This window comes from Sapajus apella, unplaced genomic scaffold, assembly GCF_009761245.1.
Source record: "Sapajus apella isolate SASKATOON/1434 unplaced genomic scaffold, GSC_monkey_1.0 scaffold1, whole genome shotgun sequence".
Taxonomy (NCBI): Eukaryota; Metazoa; Chordata; class Mammalia; order Primates; family Cebidae; genus Sapajus; species Sapajus apella.
In genome coordinates, this window is record NW_022436941.1 from 6,794,329 (window position 1) to 6,807,028 (window position 12,700).

At 42.9% G+C, this 12,700-nt stretch overlaps 1 protein-coding gene across 5 annotated transcripts in view; it reads left to right on the forward strand.

Moving 5' to 3' along the window:
- Positions 1-12,259, forward strand: part of VDAC1 (voltage dependent anion channel 1) — a 31,845-nt gene extending 19,586 nt beyond the window's left edge. For all 5 annotated transcript variants that reach the window (XM_032252289.1, XM_032252517.1, XM_032252450.1 and 2 more), the window contains exons 6-9: positions 3,569-3,796; positions 8,179-8,329; positions 10,332-10,389; positions 11,317-12,259. In XM_032252289.1, coding sequence (XP_032108180.1) covers positions 3,569-3,796; positions 8,179-8,329; positions 10,332-10,389; positions 11,317-11,408 — 529 coding nt within the window. In that variant the 3' untranslated portion in view covers positions 11,409-12,259. The remainder of the gene's footprint in view (positions 1-3,568; positions 3,797-8,178; positions 8,330-10,331; positions 10,390-11,316) is intronic.
- The last annotated feature ends 441 nt before the right edge of the window (positions 12,260-12,700 follow it).

A 12,700-nucleotide genomic window follows, 5' to 3' on the forward strand; every position in this document is an offset into this window, starting at 1 on the left:
ACAGAAATATACAGAAAAATATATTTAACCCTCATTCTATTCCTGTCACCCAGCTTTGATAGCTACCAACCTGTGGCCAAGCATGTTTTATTTATACAGCCATAAGTATAACACTCCTCAATGCCCATATTATTTTAAGTAAATAACAGCACATAATTTCATCTGTAAATACTTTATTATGTATCTTTAAATGGCAAGATTCCTTTTTAAAGGAGCATAACTATGGTATTATTATATTGGAGAAAGTTGATCATTTCTTAATATTGTCAAATCTATAGTCTGTTCAGATTTACATGATTGTTTCATGATTTTAAAAAATAGAATCAAAAATTGTCCAGGGCGATGGGTGGATCACTTGAGGCCAAGAGTTTGAGACCAGCCTGGCCAGCATGGCAAAAACTCATCTCTACTACACAGATAAATAATTAGCTGGGTGTGGTGGTGCATGCCTGTAATCCCAGCTACTTGGGAGGCTGAGGCACGAGAATCACTTGAACCTGGGAAGCACAGGTTGCAGTGAGCTAAGATTGTGCTGCTGCACTCCAGCCTTGGTGACAGAGTGAGACCTTGTCTCAAAAAAAAAAAAAAAAAATTGGCCAGGCAAGGTGGCTCACCCGAGTAATCCCAGCACTTTGGGAGGCTGAGGCAGGCGGATCACAAGGTCAGGAGTTCTGGCCAACATGGTGAAACCCCGTCTGTACTAAAAATACAAAAATTAGCCAGGTGTGGTGGCTGGCATCTGTAGTCCTAACTACTTGGGAGGCTGAGACAGGATAATTACTTGAACCTGGGAGGTGGAGGTTGCAGTGAGCTGAGACCACTCCACTGCGCTTCAGCCTGGGTCACAGAGTAAGACTCCATCTCAAAAAAAAAAAAAAAAAAAAAAATTGTCCATGTAAAATTAGGGAAATAGATTAATATGTCTCCTATATCTCTTAATTTTCAAATTCTCCTTGTCTTTTTTCCCTCTTGCCATTTATTTGTTGAAGCTGGACTGTTGTCCTGTAGAGTTACATATACACTGATTTTACTGTTTGTATTTCAATGGTGTCATTTAACTTGTTCCCTGTCTCCCATTTTCTGTGAATTGGTAAGTCCAAAAAATTGGTCACATTTAATTCCCTTATCTGGGGTAGATCCTAAAACATAGGTGGTGCTGTATGCTGCCAGTGGGATGTATATGTGGTTTTCTCTTTGTATGATGTTAGTACCATTCATGATCTAGTAACTCGTTAGATTACAAAATGGTGGTAATTCATCTTTTAAAATTTCTTCTTCACTTATTAGCTGGAATATTTCCATAAAGGGAAACTTCTCATCAACTATTTGGTTATTTGAGGTATAGCTAGTATATGACAGATGGAATAAATGTTTGATTCCTTATTTGCTTGTTTGTTTGTTTTGAGCTGGAGTCTTGCTCTGTTGCCGAGGCTGGAATGCAGAGGCATGATCTCGGCTCACCATAACCTGCGCCTCTGGGGTTCCAGCAATTATATTTTTAGTAGAGACAAGGTTTCACCATATTGGCCAGGCTGATCTCAAACTCCTAACCTCATGATCCACCTTTCTCGGCCTCCCAAAGTGTTGGGATTACAGGCTTGAGCCACCGCACCCAGCCTATTTGCTGTTTTTATTTATTTATTTGGGACAGAGCCTGGCTCCACAGTGTGGCCCAGGCTGGAGTGCAGTGGCATGATCTTGGCTCACTGCAACCTCTGCCTCCCGAGTTCAAGCGATTCTCCTGCCTCAGCCTCCTGCATAGCTGGGACTACAGGCACGCGCCACCACGGCCTGCTAATTTTGGTATTTTTAGTAGAGACGAGATTTTGCCATGTTGCCAGGCTGGCCTTGAACTCCTGACCTCAGGCGATCCAACCACCTGGGCCTCCCAAAGTGTTGGGATTACAGGCATGAGCCACCGCACTCGGCCTATTTGCTGTTTTTAGATAATAAGTTGGTTCTCTAGTCTCAAAAGATGACGGCTCTGTGATTTATGTGTTATTATAATTCTTTTTTTTCAATTTGAGACAGAGTCTTACTCTGTTGCCCAGGCTGGAGTGCAGTGCTGCGGTCTCAGCTCACCGCAACCTCAGCCTCCTGGGTTCAAGTGATTCTCCTGCCTCAGCCTCCTGAGTAGCTGGGATTATAGGCGCCCATCACCATGCCTGGCTAGTTTTTGTATTTTTAGTAGAGACAGTTTTACTATGTTGGCCAGGCTGGTCTCGAACTCCTGACCTCGTGATTTACCCACCTCAGCCTCCCAAAGTGCTGGGATTACAGGCATGAGCCACTGCTCCTGGCCCCGAGTGTCATTATTATTCATAGAATAAACATATTGTTTAACATATTTCAGCCTATTGCTGATGTTTTTCTTATTGAGGCTCACATTGCTCCGTTGTCGAAGCCCTTGGGAGCCTCTTCATGTTAGCTTATAAGTCCTTTTGCCTCAACCCTAGAAGTCTTCAGTAGCTTTGATAGATGCTTTAGGTCACTGTGTACATTTCCTGCCTAACATCTGTAGTTGGCCATTTCTCCAAGGAGCACTGTTTCCTTTCAGGAGGGACTGGTCTAGGTGCTGAGGATGAAGCGTTAATCTCAATGTGAATAAAGCTAGGAGTGAACAGTGCTGTGCAGTCCTTGGGGCTCTGAGTGGATCTGGTTCCTCTTATGGACTTTGCTGAGAATGCAGCTTGCCGTGGGAGATGTCTATCTTGTAACTGAATGATAGAAACAATCAGATAAAAATGGTCCATGTTTTATTTGATCCATGTAATCTTGTTTTCCAATGTTTACTTTTGGTAAAATACATGGTAATAATACGTCTGCAGGTGTCGCTAGTCACCTGCTCTTCCTAAGGGATGCGGGGTCTTGAGGAACAGGGAGTAGAGACACTGAACTGCTTTGTATACTCACATCTGCGATCATCAGGTTGGACGTGGGGTACTGTCTGGCTAACTAACATTTCCTGGCCCCCATGATTGCAGAGTTCCAGGTTCTACATCAGTACTCGGTTCTCTGAAATACGTACTTAATTGGTGTCTCATGAGTATGGAATTAAAATCCATTTTAGTGTTGTATTAACTTAGAAGGAACATAGCCTTTGTTTCCTTACTTAACTGTGTGAGCCACGAAGTAAGAAGATAACCATCTCCTTAAAAGCTGCTGTTTAGGTAGCTGCCTTCACGACAGATAAATCTTTTCCACAGATTTGGAAAATAGCAAAGATGCATCTGTTTCATAATTGCATGGTAGCTTTCCATCTAATGAATGCCTGTGTAGGCTGCTACATTAATCCTACAAAGAGTATAGTAGAAGGAAGTTACTTTGTACTTATTTTTCAGGCTTTCTTTGTGTTCTCACTTCATTATTGTGGGGTTTCTGTAGACAGGGTCCCTGTGGAAGACAGGTTGTCCTGCTTATTGTGGTGTGGCAGTGGCTTAAGGGAGAACCGGAGTTCCTGACTTCAGCCCCACCCCACTCCCTTTATTTGACCTGAGATTTTAAATAAAACAGCTTGCATTTCAAGGTGAGTTAGCTTCTGATCTTAATACAACCTCTTTTCCTTCAGGAAAAAAAATGCTAAAATCAAGACAGGGTACAAGCGGGAGCACATTAACCTGGGCTGTGACATGGATTTCGACATTGCTGGGCCTTCCATCCGGGGTGCCCTGGTGCTGGGTTATGAGGGCTGGCTGGCTGGCTACCAGATGAATTTTGAGACTGCAAAGTCCCGAGTGACCCAGAGCAACTTTGCAGTTGGCTACAAGACAGATGAATTCCAGCTTCATACTAATGTGTAAGTGTACTTGGGGCAGTGGTATAGGGGAGGCCAGTGGTTGGGGGGAACCGGGGGTGGGGGCTGGTGTGTGTGTGATAAGGGGATTGCTTTTCATAATTTTTTTTAAAAGGAAGCCCAATTTTTAACCACCGTAAAGTGAGTTTGTTGGCCTCAGATGACCCAGATGGCCTGGTGCTATCTTTCTGTTTCTCACCTAGCCATTTCCTGAAGTGTCTTAGATCCTTTCCACTCTACGAACAGTGGTACTATGAATACTGCCACTGGTACACAGAGTGGCTGATTAACTACAGCAGGGACCTGGAGTCAGTCCAGAGCGTGTCCTTTCCCTGCAGTTTTTGTTTTAGTTAACAAAACAGCTCTCTTTCTCTGTCTAATACTTGAGGTTTAGCCTGCTGGGCTTGATGACAGGTAGACAGGGTAGACAAATGTAGGAACTGATTATTTCAGTTACAAAGTATTTTCTCTGTAGTGAAACTGTAAAAGTAACTATTGGACAATATGGTGAAGGGAAACAGTGGTTACAGGTTAGGAGAGAGCCCCTTGTAATCAAACTTGAGAATTGAAGTAGAGTGATGATTTAGATTAAGGGAAACAGATTTCATTCATGAAACTTGTTTCATCCGTAAATCTTGTTTATTTAGTTTCATGAGGAATTAACCTGTGGCACAAGCTGGGTGCGGAGTTACCAAGTTTATTTCCTTCCACTAGAGGTCATTAGAGAAGTATCTTCTTAACACAAATAAATGATATTAATGTGTAAACTAATATTATTTTCATTAATAAATTTTTTTGAGCAATTTTTATCATTAATTTGGAATCTGTTACAGCTAAAATGTCACAGGAAAACCATAGGCATGGGCAATCTAGTGGTTGCCAGGGGGCGGGGAGGGTATGACTACGAAGGGGTGACTAAGGGAGTTTGGGGGAGGGAACTGTCCTGACTATGGTCATGATTACATGAATCTGTGTACCTGTGTTAAAATTAATAGGAATGTTTACCAAGAAAATATCCATTTTATTGTATGTTAATTAAGAAAAGGTGAAACATACAAAAAATTATAGGAAACATATCACATGGATAGAAATGTTTTTGAATGTAAAATTCTGATTGGCATGGGAAGTATTCCTTGGTTTGAAATTGGGCATTGGCACCAATTTTAGGAGGAACAATGGCTGTCAGCTGTTTCTCCCACATATCTAAGCTTCAACATTTTTAATAAGCAACAAGTGGGTATGGTTTATTTTTGGAACCAGCACGAAGAGCTGACACAGCTCATCTGGGTTGCCCTGGTGCTTACAGGGGCCCAGATGCATAACAGAAAATCTTTGTGCTTTACGTAGGTGAATTTGAACAGTTCCCCTGTTTATGGTTCTTTGTTTTGTTTTGTATTTTTGAAGATAGGATCTCGCTCTCTCACCCAGGCTAGAGTACAGTGGCACAGTTTCTGCAGCCTCCACCTCCTGGGATCGTGATACTCCCACCTCAGCTTTGCAAGTAGCTGGGACTATAGGTGCACGCCACCATACCTCCCTAATTTTTGTAGTTTTTGTAGAGACAGGATTTCGCCATGTGGTCCAGGTTGTTTTTGAACTTGTGAACTCAAGCGATTGGCCTGCCTCAGCCTCCCAAAGTGCTGGGATTACAGGCGAAAGCCACTGCGCCTGGCCTCTGTTTATGCTTTTGAAAGCTCTGTATAGGAAGGCAGTATTGTGTTGCTGGCTTTAAGATATTCTGAAAAGTTTGGCCTTTTAAAAACATGTAAGCCCAAGAAACTTTCCCATTTGAATATATTACCAAAGTCTTTTAGAAACCTGTTATTTTTTTTTTTTTTGGCAGGCTGCTGTTTTGTTGTAGCATACTTGGGCTATATAAAGAAGACAGGATTCCCTGTGAATCAGATAGTGCCTGGGTCTCCCTGTACTTTCTGGAAGTATAATGTCTGTCTAGCCAAATTTCATGGGGAAATGAGAATTTTGTAATGTGTGGCTCACACGTGTAATCCCAGCTATTTGGGAAGCTGAGGCGGGAGGATCTCTTGAGGCCAGGAGTTTGGGACCAGCCTGGGCAACATAGCAATACCCTGTCTCTAAGAAAATTTTAAAAAATTAGCTGGGCATGGTGGCGACATGCCTGTGATCACTTGAGCCCAAGAGTTTGAGGTTGCAGTGAGCTATGATTTTGCCACTGCTCTCCGGCCTGGGCAACAGAGCAAGATCACATCTCTGAAAAAAAAAAAAAAAAAAAAAGAAAATTTAGAATGTATTCTTTAATTTAGGGAGAGTGTCTGGTGAAGACTAGAGTTTTTGTTCTTAGGTCTGGAAGCCCTTTGCTGGATTCCAAAGTACATGGGCTCTGACTCGTAGTTACCAATGCCATTTCCACTGGAAATGCCCACAGTGATGAGGCAGAACTCAGACACTGATTTTATGTTAAAGATGTTTGAGAGGGTCTAAGCAGGCTTGAAGACCATCTGATGCAAGGAAGATGGCCATTCCTTTTTTAAAAATTGCAGCAATAAAATTTTTCTTAATTTTTTTAATCAAAGGAGTCTGAGCCCATGGTTTTAAAAATCAGACAGTACAGATGGGCTTATGAAAAGCAGTGATTCCAACCTGCCTCAGCCTGCTCATCCCAGCTGTCCAGTGGCAGCCACTTGAACTGTTTTTGTTTTTTATGGTTCCCTCTGTAGAGAAGGTTGCTTCTGACCAGGCACCGGTATGCACTGTGCATATAAACAACAATCTGAAAGCAGTAACGAGAGGCAGTATATGATCTGTGCAGACCCCAGCCCGACAGAGGACAAAGTGTAGACTCTCTGAGCGCTTCATATGCTTTTTTAGTGGTAACAGTGACTGCATGATTTGTATAGGCTGTTCAGCTGGGTGGGGCAGACTTCCAAATTCTGAGAGCTTAAGCAGGGCCCGCAAAGAGGAAGAGGAGGATTTGAATGACTGGAGAGAGGAAAGGGATATTCCCAGCAACTGGAGTCATTCCGTGCATTTGGAAGAGAGCAGGGAGCTTGGCCAGCTGGGGTTTCATTCTGAATGTTTTTGAAAGAGGGAGACATTTTACGATGTAGTAAAAAAGCTCCCTCAGTCCTGCTGGAACTGTGGGTGTTGTAGCATGGATGAACAGTATTCACAGGTGGACAAGCTGAATTGTGGGTTAAGCTCTTGAATTGCTGCTCCTCCAAGAGGCTGGGTCAGTGCCAACTCTATCCCCCCAGCAGTGGCTGCAGCAGGTTGTGCTAAGGTCTCTAACTTGACTTCTGAGGCATATGCCCTACCTTTCTTGCCATTTCTGGCTGTGTTCTCATTTTCTTCTCTTTCCATACCATTTTTTTTTTAAAGCCAGAGTTTCACTCTATCGCCCAGACTGGAGTGCAGTGGTGCGATCTTAGCTTACTGCAACCTCTGCGTCCTGGGTTCAAACCATTCTCCTGCCTCAGCCTTTTGGGTTGCTGGGATTACAGGTGCCCACCACCACGTCTGGCTAATTTTTATGTTTTTAGTAGAGACAGGGTTTCACCATGTTGGTCAGGCTGATCTCAAAGTCCTGACCTCAAATGATCTGCCCACCTTGGCCTCCCAAAGTGCTGGAATTACAGGTGTGAGCCACTGTGCCTAGACTTCCATACCATTTTTATGGTAGAATCATTTATAAAAGTAATAATATCAGTAGCAGTAAAAACTAAGTCACTCAGAATCTCACTGCTCTACTTGCTGCTGCTTTTTTTTTCCCTTATAGAGACGGAGTCTCGCTGTGTTGCCCAGGCTACATCCTGGGCTCAAGCAATTCTCCTGCCTCCGTCTCCCAAAATGCTAGGATTACAGGTATGAGTCACTGCTTACTTCCTCTCCCCTGGTTTTTTTTTTTTTTTTTTTTTTTTTTTTTTTGAGACAAGGTCTTGCTCTGTTACCCAGGCTGGAGTGCAGTGGTGCAGTCTAGGCTCACTGCAACCTCCACCTTCCAGGTTCAAGTGATTCTCCTGCCTCAGCCTCCTGAGTAGCTGGGATTACAGGCGTGTGCCACCAGCCTGGCTAATTTTTGTATTTTTAGTAGAGACAGGGTTTTGCCATGTTGGCCACGCTGGTCTCGAACTCCTGGCCTCAAGTGATCTGCCCATCTTGGGCTCCCAGAGTGCTGGGATTACAGGCCTGAGCCATTATGCACGGCCAGGTGCGTGTTTCATTCTTACCAGGCTTCCTGTAATTGAGTATCTGTTTTGTGAAATTTGGTAACCTTCTCGCCTTCCTTAATACCAGTATTGGTTCAATCCATTTCTGGCATCCTGTTTTCTGGGAGACTTGGGTAGATCTGTCTGGGCTGCAGCTCTCCTCCCTGGGAAGCTCGGCATCTGTGCTGTGCTCATTTGCAGGAATGACGGGACAGAGTTTGGTGGCTCCATTTACCAGAAGGTGAACAAGAAGTTGGAGACCGCTGTCAATCTTGCCTGGACAGCAGGAAACAGTAACACGCGCTTCGGAATAGCAGCCAAGTATCAGATTGACCCTGACGCCTGCTTCTCGGTGTGTATCTGTGGAATCACGCACCTCACAGGCCCATCTGCTACTTAGGTTGGAATCCTTCAGGTTTGCTGGAGTGCTGTGCTTCAGCTTACTCAAAGTGAGAGATGTGGCTGGGCGCGGTGGCTCATGCCTGTAATCCCAGCATTTTGGGAGGCCAAGGCGAGCAAATCACTTGAGGTCAGGAGCCCAAGACCAGCCTGGCCAACATGGTGAAACCTTTTCTTTATTAAAAATACAAAAATTAGCTGTGTGTGGTGGTGTGCGCCTATAATCCCAGCTACTCGGGAGGCAGAGGCAGGAGAGTTCCTTGAACCAAGAAGGTGGAGGTTGCAGTGAGCTGAGATCGTTCTACTGCACTCCAGCCTGGGTGACAGTGAGACTCTATTTCAAAAAAAGAAAAAAAGACTCCATCTCAGAAAACAAAAACAAAATGGGAGACATTGTCATTTTGAAGAGTTCCAAATGAGTACAGTGATCATACTACTAGTGCTTCTTATGGGTATCATGCACTGTGCAGAGCCTTTTATGAAGACTACTGTGTTTAATCCCATTTGAAATAGGTGCTTTGTTTTTTTTAAAAATTATCTCTAGGTTTTTTAATTTTTTGTTTTTTGAGAAAAGGTCTTGCTTTGTTGCCCAGGTTGATGTACTGGTGTAATTATAACTTACTGCAGCCTCAACCTCCTGTGCTCAAGTAATCCTGCCACCTCAGCCTCCCAAGTGGCTGGGACTACAGGCACACCACCATGCCTGGCTAATTAAAAATATTTTTTTTAGCAGAGACAACATCTCTCTGTGTTGCCTGGGCTAGTCTCAAACTCCTAGGCTCAAGCTGTCCTCCCACTGCAGCCTCCCAAAGTTTTGGACTTACAAGAATGAACCACCATGCCTGGCCAATCATCTCTGTTATTTATTTTTTCCTTTTTTTTGAGATGGAGTCTCCCTCTGTTATCTAGGCTGGAGTGCAGTGGCACGATCTTGGCTCACTGCAACTTCCACCTCCCTGGTTTAAGTGCTTCTCCTGCCTCAGCCTCCCATGTAGCTGGGACCACAGGCACCCACCACCACACTCAGCTAATTTTTGTATTTTTAGTAGAGATGGAGTTTCACCATGTTGGTCAGGCTGGTCTCGAACTCCTGACCTCAGGTGATCTGCCTGCTTTGGCCTCTCAAAGTGCTGGGATTACAGGCGTGAGCCATCGCGCCCAGCCAGTCATTTCTGTTTTTACAAATGAGGAACTAGAAGGTTAGAGAGGTTGAGTAATTTGTTCAAAGGTACACAGCAGGAAGGTGCTTGGGACTGGATTTGAGCCAGACTGGCTTACTGTTGAGCCTCTTCCATTAATACCAATTCCTTTTCTATAATGCAGACTGTTAAGCACTCTGAAATTTAGGGTTCTAATTGATAATTTCCCACTTCACGTTTCATTCTCCTGTTCAACTCCTGCATTGCCTATTAATAAATCAGTAGTCAGTTGGCATCTTGCAGACTCTTGCATTGCTCACAGGCCCTCAAACTACTTCACAGGTTTTGCAGTAAATCCTATTGGGCTCATTTCTGTTGTCACAGGGCACTGGAGGCTGTACCTCTTTAGGGTGGAATGAGGAAATCTCATGTTGTAGAATGGTTTCTGTACTGGTTTGTGTGATTTACGGACAGCCTATTTTAAGTCTCCTGAACTAGAACCAAATTTGGCTCTCTTAAGAGCAGGCACTTAAAAACAAGAGAAAAGGGGCACTGGCCCCCAAGAGGCCTTCCTTCTCTCTGCTTTGTTCTTATGACGGGTGTCAGATCTCAGAACACCATTTGAACAGGAAAATATGCACCTAAAATTGGTATATTTTGTGTTGAATTTAATGAATCTCATGAACAAGATGGTCATTAAAAAATTTGATTCTGAAGTCCAAGGTTGGTTAATTAAAAAGCTCTTACTGATTTTGGAGATGGAATCGCGAAGTGTTAAACGTAATGTTTTCTCTGTTTTGTCATTTCCTTGACTAGGCTAAAGTGAACAACTCCAGCCTGATAGGTTTAGGATACACTCAGACTCTAAAGCCAGGTATGTGTTGCCTGTATGTGAAATCGGTTCTTTGTTTTAAAAGAAATTGTGGTGCTGGGTTTGCTGATTTATGTCATAGTAAAATGTTTGTATAATACAATGGGTATATAATAAATGGGTATATATAAAGTTGTATAATTAAATGTTTATAAAGGAGTATGGGGTCATTATAAAACATTTGGAGAATATGAGATGTAGCAAGTAGGAGAAAAAGGCTGAGGCTAACATGTATTCTTTGCTATTTTCTTCCATCCGTTTTTCCAGTGTGTATATGATGCCTGATACTTATTTCTAGCAAATTCTCAAAACTAACTTATAAATCAGCCCCATCATAAAAAGACAAAGAAATAGGAAAAGTGGTTTGCAGGTTTCCTCTGCACAGTAAGCCAAGCCCAGTCCATGGTGTATTATAGTTCTAGGGTATAATACCACCTTTGAACCATGGAAATCTAAGATTACCAGCTATTCCCTGAATCAGGTTATTTTAGGGAAGGTCACTTTGTTGTATGCATGTGTGGATGTGCATGCACACTACACGTGTGTGTACACTATGAACATGAAGATGTCATCCCTTAGGTTGGATTCAGGATTGAGGTTTCATTTAAAGGGATGATGGCTAAAGAAGCTTACTGTGTGCTACCAGTGCTAGAGACTAATTATACCAGGGGAACAGCGAGAGGAAAAAGGAAAGTGGGGTTCCAGAAGTAGATTTGGGTAGGCTCTCTGGGCAGTGGGATAATTATAGTTGTTTTATAAGCTCACTGTAGGATACTCGTTAGTCAGATAGTGTTAAGTAACAAGGATTGAAGGGCCACGTAGTTTGGACCCTGCTGATAATACCTGGAACAGGTTCTGAATTTGGTGTTAACCTTTCTTGTCTTTTCTCCATTCCTCCTCCTTTCCTCTCCCTGATTTTTCTCCCTGCAGGTATCAAACTGACACTGTCAGCTCTTCTGGATGGCAAGAACGTCAATGCTGGTGGCCACAAGCTTGGTCTAGGACTGGAATTTCAAGCATAAATGAATACTGTACAATTGTTGAATTTTAAACTATTTTGCAGCATAGCTACCTTCAGAATTTAGTGTATCTTTTAATGTTGTATGTCTGGGATGCAAGTATTGCTAAATATGTTAGACCTCCAGGTTAAAGATGATTCAGCTTTAAGATGTTACCCTTTCAGAGGTACAGAAGAAACCCATTTCCGAAAAAGGTCCTTTCAGTGGTAGACTTGGGGGGAACTTGGGGGCCCCTTTGAGATGCCAGGTTTCTTTTTTATCTAGAAATGGCTGCAAGTGGAAGCTGATAATATGTAGGCACTTTGTAAATTCATATTGAGTAAATGAATGAAATTGTGATTTCCTGAGAATCGGACCTTGGTTTCCCAACCCCAGTTGATGAGAGGCTCGCTGCTTGATGGTGTATACAAACTCACCTGAATGGGACTTTTTAAGATAGATCTTCATGACCTGTTCCCACCCCAGTTCACCTCTTTTGCACCAAAAGGTCTGCAGGGTGTGGTCACTGTTTCTTTTGTGCCATTTTAGGGTGGAGAGGGTGGATGTGATGAAGCCAATAATTCAGGACTTATTCCTTCTTGTGTTGTATTTTTTTGCCCTTGCACCAGAGTATGAAATAGCTTCCAGGAGCTCCAGCTATAAGCTCAGAAGAGTCTGTGTGATTGTGATCACATGGTGACAACACTCAGAATCTAAATTGGACTTCTGTTGTATTCTCACCACTCAATTTGTTTTTTTAGCAGTTTAATGGGTACATTTTAGAGTCTTCCATTTTGTGTGGAATTAGATCTTCCCCTTCAAATGCTGTAAGTAACATCACTTAAAAGAAACTTGAATAAAATATTGAAACCTCATCTTTCTTCTGTTGTCTTTATTAATAAAATATAAATAAACAGGGCATTTGTTGATACTTGTTTTTTGTCTTCATGCCTTGTATGTGTATTATATATTATTTGTTTTCACTCGCTGTATAACAAATTACCATAAAATTAGCAGCTTAAAACACTCGTTTATTGCACAGTTCTGCAGGTCAAAGCCAAGCAGGCATGGATGCCTGGGCTCTGCTTAGGTTCACACAATGCTGAAATTGGGGTGTCGACCAGGCTGTCTTATTTTATCTAGGGGCTTGGCATCCTCTTCCAGGCCCACAGGGCTGTGGTGGAATTCAGTTATTTTCAGTTGTAGGATAGAGGTCCCTGTTTCTTTGTTGGCTGAGCCACTCTCAGTGCTTAGAGGAAGACAGCATTCCTTGCCACGTGGTCCCCTCCATCCCCAGAGCCAGAAACAGAAAAACT